Raw genomic sequence first — 23695 nt, 5'->3', positions numbered from 1 at the left:
GAGAAGCGAATAAAGTAACACATGAGCTTGTTAGACTAGTAAAATATTCCATGGCAAGGGACTGGATCGAGGAGCCTCTGAAAAATATTGTATCCCTTCTTACAGACGATGTAACAATTATTTTTAATTAATAAAGTTGATGTTTTTCAAAAAAAAATTGCTATCCTCATATAACTAAAGTTGTCTAAAAAAACATTAGGACGGAATTGCTTTCTGCCACACATATGATACTTATCAGGGTCTTTTTTAAAGGCACACCGAAGGAGTACCCTTTAAAAAAAACGGAGGGACTACATAAATTAGAAACAACTAGACCTCCATCTGGGCTTCGTCCTAGAAAAGGCCTCCAACTGGGCTACCTTCCCAGCCAAGCCGAAACCCTAGGCAAGCACGCAGCCGCCGCGTATCCCCGACCCCCATAGCCGCGGCTCTACGTTTCAGCCGAAATCCAGCAATCCCCGTCCCAGAACACCACAACCCGCGGCGACTGCTGGATCGAAGAGGCGGAGAAGATGACGCAGAAGCAGACCATGTTCAAGGGGCAGACCAAGAAGAAGTATATCCCTCCCAGCCGCCATGGCAAGGCGCCCCACATCCGCAAAGGTTTGTGCCCCTGCCGACTGCTTTTGCTTTTTCTGCGTCGTTGATGGTGCCGTATGCTTGCTCGCTTGTTTGTTTGATTGGCTGGTTGATGGATTCCTGTAGGGAAGAGGGCCGTGAAGCCGACCAAGTGCACCAAGGACATGGACGCCGACAAGGTATGTTACAGCTTGTAAATTTATCGCCCTATCGGTCAGGAGTCAGGATGCGCCGTCTTCCGTTAGGAAAATCAACATTGGTTGGTGTAATTAGGTTGCAGCAGAGGCGATTGTGCAGAGAGGCCGCCACGAATGCCAATCTGAACTGACTTTTTCTGAATTTGTTTGCCAACACCTGTAATATACGTATCTTACATCTTACTAGCTGTTGTGTTTTAGTTGATGGTTCAGGATGCGAGTCGGCACCTCCTGAACCCAGGGGCATATGCACCCACTTTTTGAAAAATGCATTTTAAGCACGTTTTAAAATGTTGAAAATTTTAAAAGAAAAGTCCACGCATACATGTTCACAAATGTGTGTGCGCGGCACAAAGTTTTGTGAAAAAATGTTTTTTCGTTTTGTCTCCGTAAAAAGGACAAATTTCAATGCTTCTAAATAGCGTTTTACGACACAATTTTTTGTCTTTTTTGCACAGGCCACAAAAGAAAGTTATTTTTCCATGAAACTTTATGCACGCACATAAAACATGAAGACGTACCCGTGTAACCTGTTTCAGATTTGTTTAGCATTTAGAAACGTGTTTTTCAAAGTGGGTTCATATGTACCCGGGTTCATCGATGCACTTTCCTTCAGGATGCCTCCAAATTAATGTATTACCTATCTCCTGTAACACCTGATGTGGAATTTGAGAACTGTGTTGCTTTTCGACATTCTACATATCTGCCTAGCTCTGGTTTAATCCATAAATTCATACTACTTGCCATTTTAGCTTTATTGGGTTTCCCAATTTCCATTTATCACAACAAGACTGGTATTTCATTGACCATGTAAAGTTTGTAGTGTCATACTGTTACGAATCTTGATCCACGATGAGATAAGTTGGGTAGGGTAAAGGTCTGTAGACCGCGATATTGCACTCGCCCCCAACAATCCAGCGACAGGGCTCGTCCCTGGCCAGTGTCTGAGGCTCAGAGAACTTTTGTTTATTTGTTTATTTCTTTGCTTGTTTAAACTTGTTACTACATGATAGTCCTTTATATAGGACGAGACTTGATTCAAAAGTATGATCCAGATTCATACTCGCAATAATCCAGCATGAAAACTGGATGATAATTGACCTGTGTGTGTAGATTGTAGAAGACAATATTTTGAACTACCGATACTTAGGTTGAAATTTATTTAGCATGATTCTGTATGCTTTCTTTGTGTTGTGAGCTCCAAAAAATCAGTGTAATATCAGTAACCCCTTTCATTAGTGCAAGAAAGGCGTTAGATCTATAGAGTTTACCCATTCTACAGTGATCATCATTGTTGTATCTATTGTCGAAGACACCCATATACCGAAAAAGGCTTTCGCCCCGCTTTATAAATAAAGCAACCACCAAGCACAGAGTAACAAGGTAACAACGGAACACGGAACACACCCACACAACGCCACCGCAGGCAGGGTCCAACACACACACACACAAACACACACAGACCGAAGTTCCGCTGTGGGCACAGCACAACAAGCCCAGCACAGACGCACTAAGAAACGCCCCAAGACGGCGGCGGCGGAGGCATGAATCATTGTTTATATCAAGACGGCGGCGAAGACACCCATATACACGCAGACATAAATCTTAGGATCCGTTTATACATTTCGCGATTGTTGTTTTGGTGGGGGTTTTCATTGTAGCCATAAAGGTAGTTTGTCTCTTTATTTCTGTACAGTCTATCTGTGTTCTTTATCACAGAGTGTGCACACCATGGTAACATCATTTTTTCTTTCCTTTCCTTTGTAAGCCGCACTACAATACTTCCCATCCAATAAGGCCAATAGCGCGATCCTTTGACATTTGAGTTTAACAGTTTGCTGTGAATCAACTAGTGGGCAATAACATACTATGAACCAACTAGTTTGCAATCAAGAAAAACAGATCAGGCCTTTGAATTTATCGTAACTTCTGATTTAAAACATTGTATTTGTTTAATGATCTTGTAATGTGGTTCATATATCGATTTTGTTTTTGCTAACAGTCAATACAATTTATGAATTTTCAGGACCTCACAAAGTTCATCAACCACGCGAACGAAATAAAAGCTGCAAATAAGGCTAGTAAAGAAGGTGGCGACCTCAGCATAGTTAAGTCCGACGTGGATACTTCCAACTCAAAGCAGTAGGCTGGAGGCTTATGTTGCTTACTGCGATGCACAATACAAGACCAGTGTGTGAAATGATCATGTTTTCATGAAGAGAGTATGTTTAGTTCACTCTACATGTTGTAATCTGTAACCAGTTTTGTGAAATCCAAGTTTTGTCCTGTGAATCTCTTTTCGGGATGCTAAAAGGCTAGATTATCTGTAGCCTCAAAGCCTTCTCCGATGTCACACTTTTGCGAGTTACCACAACTCTCTAGCCCGTCTCTCAAAACTGTATAACTTCCAAATCTTGCATGGGATCTTGGTGGGAGTAAACTTCCTTTCATAAACTGCCGCCAAAGACCAAAGACATCTGCATCCCTGCTCGCTCACTGCCTCGGCTCCTTCCGTCCAAGAGATTGTGGTCGTATCGGTACTCTCCCTGCAGCCAATGCGCCTGTGTTGTCCGGTCATTGCCTTTTCTGCACCGTGAGCTCTCCGCCTACAGAGTCTCGGCCTTTTCTGCACTGTATTCTATCTGCCTACATCCAGTAAGCTTTCCATCACCTTCCTCCTGCAATGGCGCCCTCAGACAGCGATGCACGTAAGGTGTCCGGCGCAATGTCTGGGAGAGAGCAGCCACAATTTGACTATGAAGATATGGACATGCGGCTAAATTTCGTGTTTTGACCCTTTTGGATACAAATTCAGGATCTGACCCCGGTTTGCAAAATATTCGGGATTTGACCCTTTCGCTACCGCCAAGGGCTTTGGCGGTAGGGTTACACAGCCTACCGCCAGGAGCCCTGGTGGTAGGGTGCGACGGAGGGGGACGGCGGCCGTTTGCCCGAGCTAACGTGGATAAGTACCCTACCGCCAGAGCCCCTGGTGGTAGGGTGTGGCTGGGTTTTGCCTCGCAAACCTTCTGTGACGAAATATGAAAGGGCCCTGGCGGTAGGCTGTCTAACCCTACCGCCAGGGTCCATGGCGGTAGGGTCCTGTGTTTTGTTGTTTCAAGTTCAATTGTTTGCTTCTTTTCAAAATCAATATAACAGCAATATCACAGATCTTAAATAATTAAACTTGGGCATCACATACACATTAATAAAACTTGAAGATAATATAGTTCCACAAATAGCAAATGGAGTTCCACAAATAGTTCCACAAATAGCAAATGGAGTTCAACTAATTAGAAAACGGAGTTCCACATAGCCACACAAGTAGCAAACACACCGTTCCACAAATAAGTTACAAACGGAGTTCCAACACACAAGTAGCAAACACACCGTTTCACAAATGGAGTTCCAACTACAAGAGCCAACTATCGAAGAGCAGAATCAGTTGCTCCTTCCCCTCTTGGAGGTACGGTCCTCGTTACTCTTTGAACGAGTCTCTCCAGTCTTCTTCTTGGGCCGTCGAGTAACCAGTCTCTGAAAAGGGTCCGGACTCAGCAAATCCTTCTTCTTCGGATTCCTCTTCGGCGGCTGAGGTGGTTGAGATGATTGAGTTGGTGGAGGTCCATAATCTTCATCGTACTCCTCTTCCCCGTTGCTCTCATCCTCCTCATCCTCCCCTTCTTCATGTGTGGCCTCCTCCTCCTCCTCATCCTCTTCCTCCTCCTCCTCCTCAACCAACCTAGACGACGAGGGAACATGGCTCGATGAGCTGATGTGACCCTGTATGGCTATAGGCCGATAAGCTTCAACCGACCCAGCTCCAGCACACCCAAGCAGCCCTACTAGCTTGCGACAACGCTTCACGAACTTCTGCACTCACAATGAAACAAGGGCATAATAAGTGTCAGGTTTACGATTGCAAGTGAACAAGATGCATCTGTTCCGAGAAGGCTGAAATTGTACCTTTATCGTCCCCCTCATTTTGTTCTCAGATTGTACGCTCCCGGGGGCATCACCTAGTGCATCTGAGGCTCCAAAGATGCATCTGTTCAGATCACCAGACTGCAACGGCATAAGTCAGTCACGATGACGAATACAATAATTTAAATACAACCGTCGGTTCAAACTTACCACTCTGTTGATGAGGGGTGTAAACTCCCTAAATCCACTGTGCATGTCTCTGATGCCGGTCTGGTAGGCCTCTTCCTCGGGGTCACCCCTCTCCAGCTCCGCGATGTCTTCCTCCGTCCACCTAGGCCTGAGAGGAAGACGGTGCTTCTGGCCATCATCGTACCACCTCATGTGTCGGTCCAGGTAAGCATCCCAGTCAGTCACTTTCCACTCCACGTCTTTCCGGTACCTCCGTCGGTTCCACTCAGTCACATGAGTTTTATGCTCCTCTCCCCAGTCTGTGATCGACTGGTTCTTCTGTCGGCTCATCCTGCAAGGCATAGGCCAGAAGAAACATCATAATAAAGTCGCCACGCAATGAAATCATGGGTACGGAGAACAAAGCGCTCACAGGTGGAGCGCGTGGCCACCGGTATCGGTGGGCGGGCCCGGTGGGGTATGCTGATATACCCCAAACTGCGTGGCCATGCGGTGTGGCAAGTGCCACTCGACGGCGTACACACAGATCATGGGCACGATGCACCGCCAGAGACCACGGTCCTCATCGCACATCGCGTTGAGATCAAAGTCCCACTCTCGGTCATGATACGGCCACCAGTTTACCTATTACATATACGTTGGTGAGTTCCACCCTCGGTCAAAAGTGGAATCAAAGAGAAAGGTGTTGAGCGAGTTCATATACCTGCTTATGCGTCAAAGCGTCCAACTCGTTGGTGTAGGTCTTGTACGAAGTCTTGTTTAGGCCCATGTAGAGTTTGACAACGTCCCACTCGTAAGCTACGGTGGGGTGTCGAGTCTCGTCGCCGTCTTCGCTATAGGCACCCCATGGGCGTCTTGGCATCTTCTCAGGACGCCTCACCGGCAGCCGCTCCCACATCCAAATGGAGAAGGCCCAGACAAAGCCACCCATATTGGACTTGTCTCCCGTCCTTTGCGTTGTGTCGTCAAGCTGCAAAAAATCAAATGAGGATCAGATATAACAAAATGTCATGGACATACTTTCGTAGGTAGGCAATTAGATACTCTCTTACCGAACGGTATAGGTAGGCGAGAGATGGGGTCCCCCAACTGTACCCTGCATCCTAGTCCGCTAGGAAGAACAAATACGACCAATTGGCAGAGTTTCCGGAGCTGTCTTGAAACACGACCTCCGTGAGAAAGATACCACAGGTAGGCCCTCGCGTACCACTCCACAGTCATCTCATCGGCGTCTTGGGGAGCATGTCTTCTGGTGCTCCGAAAGCCAGGGCAACGACACACCGGATGTATAGTTACCCTTAGCACCGGGGCAGTCGCCGATGAGGGTGGTAACCCTCTCCTGCCAGTTGGTCCTCTCCATTCGCCCGGTAAGTGCATGACCCTCGATCGGCATGGCAGTAATCATCGACCAATCCTCGAGGGTCACCGTCATCTCCCCGCATGGGAGATGGAAAGAATGGGTCTCCGGTCGCCACCGGTCAATCAAAGCTGTCAGAGCTGCGTGGACAAGCGTCGGCGGCTGATGCTTGAACTGCAACACGAAACCCAACAGTCGGGCTTTCTTGAAGAACGGCGCGTAGCGCTCGTCGTAGTCCATATGCCCATGAACCCCGTGCCCCCTCATGCGCAGTGGCTGGAGCATCTGTCAAAAAGTGAACACCAAAAGTTAGGAAATTATTTTCATCAATCTGAAAACTTTTATCAATATTTCATTCATATTACTTACCTCTCCGTTCTCTATGAAACGGCCACGATGACCCTTGTCGAATGCGTAGTCAAACATGAAGTACCGTGGGCCGATGTTGTCCGCAAGAGGTGCCCGCCTTAATAAAATTTCATAAACAAAAGCATCATAAGCATAAGCATACATAAACAAAAAAATGAAATCAAATCATATCAAAAACATATCAAAATAAAATCTTAAGCATATTCCTCCAACAACATCTAGTACACATGATGGATCAAATCATATCAACATGCATCATACCAAAAAAAATACTCCAACATGCATCATATCATCATATTTTTAAACAAAATTTTCAAAACAACATCTTCATATCATCATATCAACATGCATCATAAAACTACAATCAAGTCCTCCTGTTGGGGATCGTTGCAGAAATTTAGAATTTTCTACGCATCACCAAGATCCATCTATGGAGTTTACTAGCAACGAGAGGGAAGGAGTGCATCTACATACCCTTGTAGATCGCGAGCGGAAGCGTTCAAGTGAACGGGGTTGATGGAGTCGTACTCGTCGTGATCCAAATCACCGATGACCGAGCGCCGAACGGACGGCACCTCCGCGTTCAACACACGTACGGAGCAGCGACGTCTCCTCCTTCTTGATCCAGCAAGGGGGAAGGAGAGGTTGATGGAGATCTAGCAGGAGCAGCGACGTCTCCTCCTTCTTGATCCAGCAAGGGGGAAGGAGAGGTTGATGGAGATCTAGCAGCACGACGGCATGGTGGTGGAAGTAGCGGGATTCCGACAGGGCTTCGCCGAGCGCTGCGGGGGGAGGGAGATGTGTCACGGGAGGGAGAGGGAGGCGCCAGGGGCTGTGGTGCGGCTGCCCTCCCTCCCCCCCACTATATATAGGGCCCCTGGGGGGGCGCCGGCCCTGGGAGATGCAATCTCCAAGGGGGGCGGCGGCCAAGGGGTGGCTTCCCCCCCAAGCCAAGTGGCGTGCGCCCCCACCCCTAGGGTTTCCAACCCTAGGCGCAGGGGGAGGCCCAAGGGGGGCGCACCAGCCCACCAGGGGCTGGTTCCCCTCCCACTTCAGCCCACGGGGCCCTCCGGGATAGGTGGCCCCACCCGGTGGTCCCGGTACAATACCGGTAACCCCCGAAACTTTCCCGGTGGCCGAAACTGGACTTCCTATATATAATTCTTCACCTCCGGACCATTCCGGAACTCCTCGTGATGTCCGGGATCTCATCCGGGACTCCGAACAACTTTCGGGTTACCGCATACTAATATCTCTACAACCCTAGCGTCACCGAACCTTAAGTGTGTAGACCCTACGGGTTCCGGAGACACGCAGACATGACCGAGACGACTCTCCGGTCAATAACCAACAGCGGGATCTGGATACCCATGTTGGCTCCCACATGTTCCGCGATGATCTCATCGGATGAACCACGATGTCGAGGATTCAATCAATCCCGTATACAATTCCCTTTGTCAATCGGTACGTTACTTGCCCGAGATTCGATCGTCGGTATCCCAATACCTCGTTCAATCTCGTTACCGGCAAGTCACTTTACTCGTACCATAATGCATGATCCCGTGACCAACCACTTGGTCACTTTGAGCTCATTATGATGATGCATTACCGAGTGGGCCCAGAGATACCTCTCCGTCATACGGAGTGACAAATCCCAGTCTCGATCCGTGTCAACCCAACATACACTTTCAGAGATACCTGTAGTGTACCTTTATAGTCACCCAGTTACGTTGAGACGTTTGGTACACCCAAAGCACTCCTACGGCATCCGGGAGTTACACAATCTCATGGTCTAAGGAAATGATACTTGACATTGGAAAAGCTCTAGCAAACGAACTACACGATCTTTGTGCTATGCTTAGGATTGGGTCTTGTCCATCACATCATTCTCCTAATGATGTGATCCCGTTATCAATGACATCCAATGTCCATAGTCAGGAAACCATGACTATCTGTTGATCAACGAGCTAGTCAACTAGAGGCTCACTAGGGACATGTTGTGGTCTATGTATTCACACATGTATTACGATTTCCGGATAACACAATTATAGCATGAACAATAGACAATTATCATGAACAAGGAAATATAATAATAACCATTTTATTATGGCCTCTAGGGCATATTTCCAACAGTCTCCCACTTGCAGTAGAGTCAATAATCTAGTTACATTGTGATGAATCGAACACCCATAGAGTTCTGGTGTTGATCATGTTTTGCTCTAGGGAGAGGTTTAGTCAACGGATCTGCTACATTCAGGTCCGTATGTACTTTACAAATATCTATGTCTCCATTTTGAACACTTTCACGAATGGAGTTGAAGCGACGCTTGATATGCCTGGTCTTCCTGTGAAACCTGGGCTCCTTGGCAAGGGCAATAGCTCCAGTGTTGTCACAGAAGAGAGTCATCGGGCCCGACGCATTGGGAATCACCCCTAGGTCGGTAATGAACTCCTTTATCCAGATTGCTTCTTGTGCTGCCTCTGAGGCCGCCATGTACTCCGCTTCACATGTAGATCCCACCACGACGCTTTGCTTGCAACTGCACCAGCTTACTGCCCCACCATTCAAAATATACACGTATCCGGTTTGTGACTTCGAGTCATCCAGATCTGTGTCGAAGCTAGCGTCGACGTAACCCTTTACGACGAGCTCTTCGTCACCTCCATATACGAGAAACATATCCTTAGTCCTTTTCAGGTACTTCAGGATATTCTTGACCGCTGTCCAGTGTTCCATGCCGAGATTACTTTGGTACCTTCCTACCAAACTTACGGCAAGGTTTACATCAGGTCTGGTACACAACATGGCATACATAATAGACCCTATGGTCGAGGCATAGGGGATGACACTCATCTTTTCTCTATCTTCTTCCGTGGTCGGGCATTGAGCCGTGCTCAATTGCACACCTTGCAATACAGGCAAGAACCCCTTCTTGGACTGATCCATATTGAGCTTCTTCAATATCTTGTCAAGGTATGTACTCTGTGAAAGACCAATGAGGCGTCTTGATCTATCTCTATAGATCTTGATGCCTAATATATAAGCAGCTTCTCCAAGGTCCTTCATTGAAAAACACTTATTCAAATAGGCCTTTATACTTTCCAAGAATTCTATATCATTTCCCATCAATAGTATGTCATCCACATATAATAAGAGAAATGCTACAGAGCTCCCACTCACTTTCTTGTAAACACGGGCTTCTCCATAAGTCTGTGTAAACCCAAACGCTTTGATCATCTCATCAAATTGAATGTTCCAACTCCGAGATGCTTGCACCAGCCCATAGATGGAGCGCTGGAGCTTGCATACCTTGTTAGCATTCTTAGGATCGACAAAACCTTCCGGCTGTATCATACACAATTCTTCCTTAAGAAAGACGTTAAGGAATGCCGTTTTGACGTCCATTTGCCATATCTCATAATCATAGAATGCGGCAATTGCTAACATGATTCGGACGGACTTCAGCTTCGCTACGGGTGAGAAAGTCTCATCGTAGTCAACCCCTTGAACTTGTCGATAACCCTTAGCGACAAGTCGAGCCTTATAGATGGTCACATTACCATCCGCGTCTGTCTTCTTCTTAAAGATCCATTTGTTTTCTATCGCTCGCCGATCATCGGGCAAGTCAGTCAAAGTCCATACTTCGTTTTCATACATGGATCCTATCTCGGATTGCATGGCTTCAAGCCATTTGTTGCAATCCGGGCCCGCCATCGCTTCTTCATAGTTCGAAGGTTCACCGTTGTCTAACAACATGATTTCCATGACAGGGTTGCCGTACCACTCTGGTGCGGAACGTGTCCTTGTGGACCTACGAAGTTCAGCAGTAACTTGATCTGAAGCTTCATGATCATCATCATTAACTTCCTCCCCAGTCGGTGCAGGCACCACAGGAACATCTTCCCGCGCTGCGCAACTTTCCGGTTCGAAAGGGGTGACTATCACCTCATCAAGTTCCACTTTCCTCCCACTCACTTCTTTCGAGAGAAACTCTTTCTCCAGAAAGGATCCGTTCTTGGCAACAAAGATATTGCCTTCGGATCTGAGGTAGAAGGTATACCCAATGGTTTCCTTAGGGTATCCTATGAAGACGCATTTTTCCGACTTGGGTTCGAGCTTTTCAGGTTGAAGTTTCTTGACATAAGCATCGCATCCCCAAACTTCTAGAAACGACAGCTTAGGTTTCTTCCCAAACCATAATTCATACGGTGTCATCTCAACGGATTTCGACGGAGCCCTATTTAAAGTGAATGCGGCAGTCTCTAAAGCATAGCCCCAAAATGAGAGCGGTAGATCGGTAAGAGACATCATAGATCGCACCATATCCAATAGAGTGCGATTACGACGTTCGGACACACCATTTCGCTGAGGTGTTCCAGGCGGCGTGAGTTGTGAAACTATTCCACATTTCCTTAAGTGTGTGCCAAATTCGTGACTTCAATATTCCCCTCCACGATCTGATCGTAGGAACTTTATTTTCCTGTCACGTTGATTCTCAACCTCACTCTGAAATTCCTTGAACTTTTCAAAGGTCTTAGACTTGTGTTTCATTAGGTAGACATACCCATATCTACTCAAGTCATCAGTGAGAGTGAGAACATAATGATAGCCTCTGCGAGCCTCAACACTCATTGGACCGCACACATCAGTATGTATGATTTCTAATAAGTTGGTTGCTCGCTCCATTGTTCCGGAGAACGGAGTCTTGGCCATTTTGCCCATGAGGCATGGTTCGCATGTGTCAAATGATTCATAATCTAGAGACTCTAAAAGTCCATCAGCATGGAGCTTCTTCATGCACTTGACACCAATGTGACCAAGGCGGCAGTGCCACAAGTATGTGGGACTATCGTTATCAACTTTACATCTTTTGGTATTCACACTATGAATATGTGTAACATCACGTTCGAGATTCATTAAGAATAAACCATTAACCAGCGGGGCATGACCATAAAACATATCTCTCATATAAATAGAACAACCATTATTCTCGGATTTAAATGAGTAGCCATCTCGAATTAAACGAGATCCTGATACAATGTTCATGCTCAAAGATGGCACTAAATAACAATTATTGAGGTTTAAAACTAATCCCGTAGGTAAATGTAGAGGTAGCGTGCCGACGGCGATCACATCGACCTTGGAACCATTCCCGACGCGCATCGTCACCTCGTCCTTCGCCAGTCTCCGCTTATTCCGCAGCTCCTGTTTTGAGTTACAAATATGAGCAACCGCACCGGTATCAAATACCCAGGAGCTACTACGAGTACTGGTAAGGTACACATCAATAACATGTATATCACATATACCTTTGGTGTTGCCGACCTTCTTGTCCGCTAAGTATTTGGGGCAGTTCCGCTTCCAGTGACCACTTCCCTTGCAATAAAAGCACTCAGTCTCAGGCTTGGGTCCATTCTTTGGCTTCTTCCCGGCAACTGGCTTACCGGGCGCGGCAACTCCCTTGCCGTCCTTCTTGAAGTTCTTCTTACCCTTGCCTTTCTTGAACTTAGTGGTTTTATTCACCAGCAACACTTGATGTTCCTTTTTGATCTCCACCTCCGCTGATTTCAGCATTGAATATACCTCAGGAATGGTCTTTTCCATCCCCTGCATATTGAAGTTCATCACAAAGCTTTTGTAGCTCGGTGGAAGCGACTGAAGGATTCTGTCAATGACCGCATCATCCGGGAGATTAACTCCCAGCTGAGTCAAGCGGTTGTGTAACCCAGACATTTTGAGTATGTGCTCGATGATAGAACTGTTTTCCTCCATCTTACAACTGAAGAACTTGTCGGAGACTTCATATCTCTCGACCCGGGCATGAGCTTGGAAAACCATTTTCAGCTCTTCGAACATCTCATATGCTCCGTGTTTCTCAAAACGCTTTTGGAGCCCCGGTTCTAAGATGTAAAGCATGTCGCACTGAACGAGGGAGTAATCATCAGCACGTGACTGCCAAGCGTTCATAACGTCTTGGTTCTCTGGGATGGGTGCTTCACCTAGCGGTGCTTCTAGGACATAATCTTTCTTGGCAGCTATGAGGATGATCCTCAGGTTCCGGACCCAGTCCGTATAGTTGCTGCCATCATCTTTCAGCTTGGTTTTCTCTAGGAACGCGTTGAAGTTGAGGGCAACGTGGGCCATTTGATCTACAAGACATATTGTAAAGATTTTAGACTAAGTTCATGATAATTAAGTTCATCTAATCAAATTATTCAATGAACTCCCACTCAGATAGACATCCCTCTAGTCATCTAAGCGAAACATGATCCGAGTTAACTAGGCCGTGTCCGATCATCACGTGAGACGGACTAGTCAACATCGGTGAACATCTTCATGTTGATCGTATCTTCTATACGACTATGCTCGACCTTTCGGTCTTCCGTGTTCCGAGGCCATGTCTGTACATGCTAGGCTCGTCAAGTCAACCTAAGTGTATTGCGTGTGTTCCGAGGCCATGTCTGTACATGCTAGGCTCGTCAACACCCGTTGTATGCGAACGTTAGAATCTATCACACCCGATCATCATGTGGTGCTTCGAAACAACGAACCATCGCAACGGTGCACAGTTAGGGAGAACACTTTACGTGAAATTTTAGTGAGGGATCATCTTATTTAAGCTACCGTCGTTCTAAGCAAATAAGATGTAAAACATGATAAACATCACGTGCAATCAAATAGTGACATGATATGGCCAATATCATTTTGCTCCTTTGATCTCCATCTTCGGGGCGCCATGATCATCTTCGTCACCGGCATGACACCATGATCTCCATCATCGTGTCTTCATGAAGTTGTCACGCCAACGATTACTTCTACTTCTATGGCTAACGTGTTTAGCAATAAAGTAAAGTAATTTACATGGCGTTATTCAATGACATACAGGTCATACAAAAAAATAAAGACAACTCCTATGGCTCCTGCCGGTTGTCATACTCATCGACATGCAAGTCGTGATTCCTATTACAAGAACATGATCAATCTCATACATCACATATATCATTCATCACATCCTTTTTGGCCATATCACATCACAAGTCATATGCTGCAAAAACAAGTTAGACGTCCTCTAATTGTTGTTGCATGTTTTTACGTGGCTTCTATAGGTTTCTAGCAAGAACGTTTCTTACCTACGTAAAACCACAATGTGATATGCCAATTTCTATTTACCCTTCATAAGGACCCTTTTCATCGAATCCGTTCCGACTAAAGTGGGAGAGACAGACACCCGCTAGCCACCTTATGCAACTAGTGCATGTCAGTCGGTGGAACTTGTCTCACGTAAGCGTACGTATAAGGTCGGTCCGGGCCGCTTCATCCCACAATGCCGCCGAAACAAGATAAGACTAGTAGTGGCAAGAAAAATTGACAACATCTACGCCCACAACAAGTTTGTGTTCTACTCGTGCATAGAAACTACGCATAGGCCTGGCTCATGATGCCACTGTTGGGGATCGTTGCAGAAATTTAAAATTTTCTACGCATCACCAAGATCCATCTATGGAGTTTACTAGCAACGAGAGGGAAGGAGTGCATCTACATACCCTTGTAGATCGCGAGCGGAAGCGTTCAAGTGAACGGGGTTGATGGAGTCGTACTCGTCGTGATCCAAATCACCGATGACCGAGCGCCGAACGGACGGCACCTCCGCGTTCAACACACGTACGGAGCAGCGACGTCTCCTCCTTCTTGATCCAGCAAGGGGGAAGGAGAGGTTGATGGAGATCTAGCAGCACGACGGCGTGGTGGTGGAAGTAGCGGGATTCCGACAGGGCTTCGCCGAGCGCTGCGGGGGGAGGGAGATGTGTCACGGGAGGGAGAGGGAGGCGCCAGGGGCTGTGGTGCAGCTGCCCCCCCTCCCCCCCCCCACTATATATAGGGCCCCTGGGGGGGCGCCGGCCCTGGGAGATGCAATCTCCAAGGGGGGCGGCGGCCAAGGGGTGGCTTCCCCCCCAAGCCAAGTGGCGTGCGCCCCCACCCCTAGGGTTTCCAACCCTAGGCGCAGGGGGAGGCCCAAGGGGGGGCGTACCAGCCCACCAGGGGCTGGTTCCCCTCCCACTTCAGCCCACGGGGCCCTCCGGGATAGGTGGCCCCACCCGATGGACCCCCGGGACCCTTCCGGTGGTCCCGGTACAATACCGGTAACCCCCGAAACTTTCCCGGTGGCCGAAACTGGACTTCCTATATATAATTCTTCACCTCCGGACCATTCTGGAACTCCTCGTGACGTCCGGGATCTCATCCGGGACTCCGAACAACTTTCGGGTTACCGCATACTAATATCTCTACAACCCTAGCGTCACCGAACCTTAAGTGTGTAGACCCTACGGGTTCGGGAGACACGCAGACATGACCGAGACGACTCTCCGGTCAATAACCAACAGCGGGATCTGGATACCCATGTTGGCTCCCACATGTTCCGTGATGATCTCATCGGATGAATCACGATGTCGAGGATTCAATCAATCCCGTATACAATTCCCTTTGTCAATCGGTACGTTACTTGCCCGAGATTCGATCGTCGGTATCCCAATACCTCATTCAATCTCGTTACCGGCAAGTCACTTTACTCATACCGTAATGCATGATCCCGTGACCAACCACTTGGTCACTTTGAGCTCATTATGATGATGCATTACCGAGTGGGCCCAGAGATACCTCTCCGTCATACGGAGTGACAAATCCCAGTCTCGATCCGTGTCAACCCAACAGACATTTTCAGAGATACCTGTAGTGTACCTTTATAGTCACCCAGTTACGTTGTGACGTTTGGTACACCCAAAGCACTCCTACGGCATCCGGGAGTTACACGATCTCATGGTCTAAGGAAATGATACTTGACATTGGAAAAGCTCTAGCAAACGAACTACACGATCTTTGTGCTATGCTTAGGAGTGGGTCTTGTCCATCACATCATTCTCCTAATGATGTGATCCCGTTATCAATGACATCCAATGTCCATAGTCAGGAAACCATGACTATCTGTTGATCAACAAGCTAGTCAACTAGAGGCTCACTAGGGACATGTTGTGGTCTATGTATTCACACATGTATTACGATTTCCGGATAACACAATTATAGCATGAACAATAGACAATTATCATGAACAAGGAAATATAATAATAACCATTTTATTATTGCCTCTAGGGCATATTTCCCACACCTCCCACATGCATTGCATCATAATTTTTTTAACAAAAAAATTTATGAACTAGGGTTCATCTTCACACTAACATATGAACTATTTATTAGATTTCATATTCAATACCACTAGTTACTAAAGAACTAAGAACTAGAACTACAATCAAGCTAAAAAAATCTTAGGTGAAAAAAAAATCCAATCTAAGTTCAAAAATATGAGGGATTTCAAGCAAATAATGCGTCGAATTGGAAGCAAGTTTGCAAAAACTAATTGGAGGGATTGGAGGAGCTTACGTTTCTCTCTTCGGGGCCATCTCGATCCGCAAAAACGACGAAGATCCAAGGGGGAGAGTGGAGAAGATGAGAGAGGGAGAGAGGGGCGAGTTGGAGAAGAAAATGAGGAACTGCCGGCCGGGGGGGGGGAGGGTGGGGAGATGGGCAGGGGCGCGGGGTCTCGGGCGAAATAACTGTCCGGACCCTACCGCCAGGGGCTCTGGCGGTAGGATTAAACAGGCTACCGCCAGGTGCCCTGGCGGTAGGGTGCGACGGAGGGGGACGGCGGGCGTCTCCGCGTGCTGACATGGATTAGTACCCTACCGCCAGGGCCCCTGGCCATAGCCTGTCTAACCCTACCGCCAGAGCACCTGGCGGTATGAAAAAGGTTCAAATCCCGAATATTTTCCCAACCGGGGTCAGATCCTGAATTTGTATTGCAAAAGGGTCAAAACACGAAATTTTGCCTGGACATGCCCAATGACGCCGATGGAGAGACAGAGGACGATGGTGACGTGGACAAAGCCATCGACTCTACCACCGAGGAGGTTGAGGACGATGATGATGACATGGATAAGGCCATTGGTGATGCAAGTTGTGAATAAGGACGATGATGATACGGGCATGGCCACCAGTGTTGCCACCGAGGAGGTTGTGGACGACCACGAAGATATGGACATGGCCATCGACCATGTCGCTACGGAAATAGATGACGACGACATGGGCAAGGCCACTATGGAGACCATCGACCATGTTGCTGCGGAAATAGATGACGACGACATGGGCAAGGCCACTATGGAGACACAAGACAACGACGATGCCGCTGAGTCTTCGGCTTCAGTTGCGCACTTCCCGGCTCCTATAGAGGCAAGTGGCCAATGATGGATTTCTAGATATAGGGTTTATTTGAATGTCTGGCCAAATGCATACTTTCGTTATGTTGGGAATAAGCCGTGGCGAGCCCAGGACGCGGTGCGCGTGCGTGCGCGTGGTGAACGCGTCGGGCTCGGCCCGTGGCAGCCTGGGTCGCGTGCGTACGTGACCTAGTGTGTGGGTTGCTAAGACGGACACGCGGGGTGTGGCTGTGCCGGGCGCTGGAACCAGTTGCGTCCCGTTGACGTGCGTGCGCGACGGGCGCAGGAGCTGAGGAGCGCGGGGCGTGGCGCAGTGGGCGTCAGGGCTGGGCGAAAGCAGCGGAAGAGCAGCGGCTCGCGCCGAGTCTCCAGGAGATCGTGTACGCGCGCGTGGAGCTCGGCGGGCGGGCGTTGCGTGGGCGCTAGCTGCGTCCAGCTGCATGCATGCATGAGTTTGTTAGATGGATCAGGTCAGCTAGCTTAGTGCGTGTGTGTGTGCCCGTGTATAAGTATTGACCCCGCATGTTGTAGTCTGGAGTGCTGAGTACGTGCTCAGGAGAAAAAGAGAACGCCGTTGGTGCGGCGGGTGGCGTACGTGCGCCGGAATACTCTTGTGTCCCTGTGTCCTTCTTCTTCCTCCAGTCCTCTTCTTCCTCGAGTGCATAGAGAGAGAGAGGTAGTGCTCCGGTGAGGGAGGGAGAAGGGCGCGGCAACAACAATTGGTATACAGAGCTTCGGTTCGGGCGATCACCGGCGACCATGGCGCTCATCCCTCATGGCGGAGGCGCGGGCGGATCGGCGTCGATGGCGATGCCGATGCTCACGGTGGACAACTACACCGTCTGGGCGATCAAGGCGCAGGCCATCCTCGACGTGCACACCGTGTGGGAGGCGGTGGCGCCGGGCGCTGCAGCGGTGAACGCGCAGAAGGACAAGACGGCTCGCGCGTTGCTGCTCGGAGCGCTACCGGAGGACGTGTTGCTGCAGGTGTCGACGAAGCTCACCGCCAGGGAGGTATGGGACTCCTTGAAGGTGAGGTTCGTCGGCGCCGATCGGGTCCGCGCGGCGAGGCTGGCGACGCTGCGCGGCGAATTCGACCGCCTGAAGATGGCGGACGGCGAGGAGCTCGACGTGTATGGCGGGAGGCTCGCGGCGATGGCGGCGAGGTACGCCAACCTCGGGGAGACGCTGGGCGACGCGGCGCTCGTCAAGAAGCTGCTGGATACGGTGCCAGATCGGCTCTTTCCCGTCGTCGCCGGCATCGAGCAGTTCCACGACGTGACGACGATGGCGTTCGACGAGGCGCTCGGGCGGCTGCGCGCGTTCGACGAGCGGGTTCGGCGCCGTGGACAAGACGGCGGCGAGCGCGGGGGTGAGCAGCTCCTCATGACGGCGGCACAGTGGGCAGCGCGCGAGCGTCGACACGGCGTTGCTCGGGACGACGACGACAACAAGAGCGTGGCATCGAGCAGCCGCGAGAACCGGCACGGGCGCTGCTACAAGTGTGGCGAGCGCGGCCACTTCAAGAGGGACTGCCCCAAGCTGAGGAAGGCGCCAGCGGCGGAGCAGGCGCTGCTGGTGAACGGCAACGTCGGCGATGACGGACTCCTCTAGGCCACGGCTTAGGGGGTGTGTGTTGGGAATAAGCCGTGGCGAGCCCGGGACGCAATGCGCGTGCGTGCGCGTGGTGAACGCGTCGGGCTCGGCCGTGGCAGCCTGGTTCGCGTGCGTACGTGACCTGGTGTGTGGGTTGCTAAGACGGACACGCGGGGTGTGGCCGTGCCGGGCGCTGGAACCAGTTGCGTCCCGTTGACGTGCGTGCGCGACAGGCGCAGGAGCTGAGGAGCGCGGGGCGTGGCGCAGTGGGCGTCAGGGCTGGGCGAAAGCAGCGGAAGAGGAGCGGCTCGCGCCGAGTCTCCAGGAGATCTTGTACGCGCGCGTGGAGCTCGGCGGGCGGGCGTTGCGTGGGCGCTAGCTGCGTCCAGCTGCATGCATGCATGAGTTTGTTAGATGGATCAGGTCAGCTAGCTTAGTGCGTGTGTGTGTGCCCGTGTATAAGTATTGACCCCGCATGTTGTAGTCTGGAGTGCTGAGTACGTGCTCAGGAGAAAAAAAGAACGCCGTTGGTGCGGCGGGTGGCGTACGTGCGCCGGAATACTCTTGTGTCCCTGTGTCCTTCTTCTTCCTCCAGTCCTCTTCTTCCTCAAGTGCATAGAGAGAGAGGGGTAGTGCTCCGGTGAGGGAGGGAGAAGGGTGCGGCAACAACACGTTATGCTTGCCCTGTAAAGATGGATGTATAGTTCGGTTGCTTTGAATGTTTGCTCCGTCTCGGTTTTGCGCAGGGGCACCAAATTATTTGAAAAGAAACACTTTTGTGGGGCGATCAGCTGCCGCCCTGAGGCGACCAAAAGAGGTGGCTCAACTCGTTCAAGGAGTATAGGAAACATGATGAGACATCCCTATCAATTTTACACTCACACGCCTTGCCGCTAGCCCGCTACATGTTCAAGTTCAAAAAAATGGATCGCTTACCAGAGTTACCCGAGGCTTGGTTACGGGCTAGACTTACAGATGTATGTGTCTTTTATTCGCGAAAAAAAAAGATGTATGTGTCTTTATCCCCACAAACCCTGTCTGATTTTCACTATTGCTCCCCCTGGTTTCCACCGTGACCAACTACCTTGTTTCATAAATTCAATCCGTAAGAATTTTTACTTAAAGATAGCGTTGCTCAGGAGAGAGATTTTCTTTATAATTACAGTACAAAGTGAAAAATAGCAATTTTGATCTCTCTACTAACTCGGATTTAACGAGCCTATATAGTGGTGAGAGAAGTGAAAAGTTTTTTTTGCGGGTAAGAGAGAAGAAGAAGGTAGGTACATTAGGGAATTCACAATAACCATCACCTAAATATACCATACAAGGAACCGGTTTATTTGATAGTGGCATGTAAGTAAACTTTCATGGTCAAAATGCATGCATGGTCTGAGGGTGAGTTATAAATCACCATGGGTCACACATTTATTATTTGCGAATGATAGCTTGATTTTCATCAATGCAAGTAATCCAAGTGCTCTCAGACTCAATGAGATTCTCAGAATTTATGGAGAGGCTTCGGGCCAAAGTGTTAATCGTGATAAAAGTTCAATATACTTCAGTACTAACACTCCTGATTCGTTGAGGCAGGTTGTGCAAGCAACATTAAATATTCATGTGCAAGCATTCAGTGAGAAATAACTGGGGCTCCCTACTGCTGTGGGTCGGATTACCAGCGGCACATTTGATCATATCAGCGAAAGAGCTCGCGGGAAAATACAAGGCTGGTCGGAAAAATTATTGGCGTGTGCAGGTCGAGAAACTCTTCTCAAATCTGTCGTCAATCAATTCCTACATATCCAATGAGCACATTCCTACTGACCAAGAAAGTTTGTAAGAGTCTTACTTCACCAATGGCCAAATATTTTTGGAGTAGCTCTCTTGACAAGAAATCATTGCATTGGGTATCCTGGAAGGAGCTAGCTACACCCAAGTGCAAGGGCGGGATGGGGTTCAGAGACCCGCATCTTTTCAATCTTGCTATGCTGGGCAAACACGGATGGCGATTCCTCACCAATCCGAATTCCCTTTGGCAAGAGTTTTGAAGGGCCGTTACTTCCCCGACACTGACTTCATGAATGCTACTATACCCAAGTCAGTGTCGGCCACTTGGAGGGCGATCATGGCGGGGAGGGAAGCCCTTCGATCCGGACTGATCTTTCGAGTGGGCGATGGCTCCTCCATATCAACCTGGAACGATAAGTGGATCCCAGGTACAATATCTATGTCTCCTATGTTTCGGCCTCAGCATACAACTATTGAGCGTGTGTCTGAGCTTTGATACGTCTCCAACGTATCTATAATTTTTTATTGTTCCATGCTATATTATATTCTGTTTTGGACATTATTGTGCTTTATTATACACTTTTATATTATTTTTGGGACTAACCTATTAACCGGACGCCCAGCCCAGAATTGTTGTTTTTGCCTATTTCAGAGTTTCGCAGAAAAAGAATATCAAACGGAGTCCAAACAAAATGAAACCTTCGGGAACATGATTTTCGGAACGAACGTGATCCAGAGGACTTGGACCCTACGTCAAGACATCAACCAGGAGGGCACGAGGTGGGGGCGCGCCTACCCCCCCCCCTAGGGCGCGCCCTCCACCCTCGTGGGCCCCCTGTTGCTCCACCGACGTACTCCTTCCTCCTATATATACCTACGTACCCCCAAACTACCAGATACGGAGCCAAAATCCTAATTCCACCGCCGCAACCTTATGTACCCGTGAGATCCCATCTTGGGGCCTGTTCTGGAGCTCCGTCGAAGGGGGCATCGATCACGGAGGGCTTCTACATCAACACCATAGCCTCTCCGATGATGTGTGAGTAGTTTACCTCAGACCTTCGGGTCCATAGTTATTAGCTAGATGGCTTCTTCTCTTTTTTTGGATCTCAATACAATGTTCTCCCCCTCTCTCGTGGAGATCTATTCGATGTAATCTTCTTTTGCGGTGTGTTTGTTGAGACCGATGAATTGTGGGTTTATGATCAAGTTTATCTATAAACAATATTTGAATCTTCTCTGAATTCTTTTATGTATGATTGGTTATCTTTGCAAGTCTCTTCGAATTATTAGTTTGGTTTGGCCTACTAGATTGATCTTTCTTGCAATGGGAGAAGTGCTTAGCTTTGGGTTCAATCTTGCGGTGTCCTTTCCCAGTGACAGTAGGGGCAGCAAGGCACGTATTGTATTGTTGCCATCGAGGATAACAAGATGGGGTTTATATCATATTGCATGAGTTTATCCCTCTACATCATGTCATCTTACTTAAAGCGTTACTCTGTTCTTATGAACTTAATACTCTAGATGCATGCTGGATAGCGGTCGATGTGTGGAGTAATAGTAGTAGATGCAGGCAGGAGTCGGTCTACTTGTCTCGGACGATATGCCTATATACATGATCATACCTAGATATTCTCATAACTATGCTCAATTCTATCAATTGCTCAACAGTAATTTGTTCACCCACCGTAATACTTATGCTCTTGAGAGAAGCCACTAGTGAAACCTATGGCCCCCGGGTCTATTTTCCATCATATTAATCTTCCATCAACAAGCTATTTCCGTTGCTTTTTATTTTGCTTCTATTTTACTTTGCATCTTTATCATAAAAATACCAAAAATATTATCTTATCATATCTATCAGATCTCACTCTCGTAAGTGACCGTGTAGGGATTGACAACCCCTTATCGCGTTGGTTGAGAGGATTTATTTGTTTGTGTAGGTGCGAGGGACTCGTGCGTGGCCTCCTACTGGATTGATACCTTGGTTCTCAAAAACTGAGGGAAATACTTACGCTACTTTGCTGCATCACCCTTTCCTCTTCAAGGGAAAACCAACGCAGTGCTCAAGAGGTAGCAAGAAGGATTTTTGGCGCCGTTGCCGGGGAGTCTACGCAAAAGTCAACATACCAAGTACCCATCACAAACCCTTATCTCCCGCATTACATTATTTGCCATTTGCCTCTCGTTATCCTCTCCCCCATTTCACCCTTGCCGTTTTATTTGCTCCTCTTCCGTTCGTCCTTCTGTTTGCTCGTGTTACCATGTGCCTTCTTTTTGCTTGCATCTTCGCTTGCTAAAAGTTATGGATCCTCATCCACTTGCTAATCTCTTTAAGAGATCCAATTATGATGAACCTATTGCTAGTGAGTTGAGTGCACTAGATTATCTTTATGAGGTTTTGCTTGAAATTTGTGAATCTGAAAATTGTGATGAAGTACTTTATGAAGCGATTCACGATAGATCTTTGAATAAAAAGCATGATTGCAATGATTTTATTATAAATTCTATTGATGTAAATTATGCTAATATTATGCAAAACCCTAAGCTTGGGATGCTAGTTTTTCTATGTCCTCTATTTGTTGCAATGATCATGATTGGGGTGATTCTTCTTATGATCTTGAAAATTTATTTAAGCCCCATGATGAATATGAGATTGATAATAGTGTTTGCAATAATATTGAAAGTGGGTTTGGAAGAGTGTCAACTTTAGATCCCACATATTTGGAGAATATTCAATCTTATGGTATTTTTGATAAAAGTGGGTTTGGAGAGGTCATGACTTTATTTAATGATAATCCCACTATTTTGGAAGAGTGTCAACTTTGCATGCATGTGGATCGTGTTGAAAATATTCTATGTGATAGCTATTTTGTTGAATTTGCTTATGATCCCACGTGTAATTATTATGAGAGAGGAAAATATGGTAGTAGAAATTTTCATGATACTAAATTACCTCTCGTCATGTTGCGATTGCTATCGTCTCTTTCTTCTTCCTTGCATATGCTAATTTTTGCTTGCTATGATAATTTGTTTTCTTATAAAATGCCTATGCATAGGAAGTATGTTAGACTTAGATGTGTTTTTCACATGCTATATGATGCTCCTTTTGTGCTTCAATTCTTGTCTTTTATGTGAGCATCATTAAAATTATCAATGCCTAGCTAGGGGCGTTAAACGATAGCGCTTGTTGGGAGGCAGCCCAATTTTATTTTTAGTTTTTTTGCTTTTTGCTTCTGTTTAGGAATAAATATTTGATCTAGCCTCTGGTTAGATGTCTTTTTATGTTTTAATTAGTGTTTGTGCCAAGTTTAACCTATAGGACCTTCTTGGATGATAGTTATTTGATCTTGCTGTAAATTCCAGAAACTTTATGTTCACGAAAATAATTGTTAAAAATCACCAGAACGTGATAAAATATTGATTCAAATTG

At 47.7% G+C, this 23695-nt stretch overlaps 1 protein-coding gene and 1 pseudogene across 1 annotated transcript; both read left to right on the top strand.

The window, feature by feature from the left end:
* Positions 1–315: 315 nt before the first annotated feature.
* Positions 316–3068, top strand: LOC109739596 (uncharacterized). Its single transcript, XM_020298681.3, has 3 exons — positions 316–603; positions 706–758; positions 2803–3068. The coding sequence occupies exons 1-3, from the start codon at positions 513–515 to the stop codon at positions 2920–2922; spliced, it is 264 nt and encodes an 87-aa protein (XP_020154270.1). The 5' UTR covers positions 316–512; the 3' UTR covers positions 2923–3068.
* Positions 3069–17897: 14829 nt separating this feature from the next.
* LOC141020964 (uncharacterized) lies at positions 17898–18495 on the top strand (annotated as a pseudogene).
* Positions 18496–23695: the final 5200 nt, after the last annotated feature.

Source organism: Aegilops tauschii, chromosome 3, assembly GCF_002575655.3.
Source record: "Aegilops tauschii subsp. strangulata cultivar AL8/78 chromosome 3, Aet v6.0, whole genome shotgun sequence".
Lineage (NCBI taxonomy): Eukaryota > Viridiplantae > Streptophyta > Magnoliopsida > Poales > Poaceae > Aegilops > Aegilops tauschii.
This window is presented reverse-complemented; position numbering and strand designations above follow the sequence as displayed.

Excerpts from the sequence above, each read along its gene's own strand:
- LOC109739596 (XM_020298681.3), top strand. The coding sequence starts at position 513 with ATGACGCAGAAGCAGACCATGTTCAAGGGGCAGACCAAGAAGAAGTAT. Across the intron at positions 604-705 it reads GGCGCCCCACATCCGCAAAG|GGAAGAGGGCCGTGAAGCCG; the intron begins GTTTGTGCCCCT and ends GGATTCCTGTAG. Across the intron at positions 759-2,802 it reads AGGACATGGACGCCGACAAG|GACCTCACAAAGTTCATCAA; the intron begins GTATGTTACAGC and ends ATGAATTTTCAG.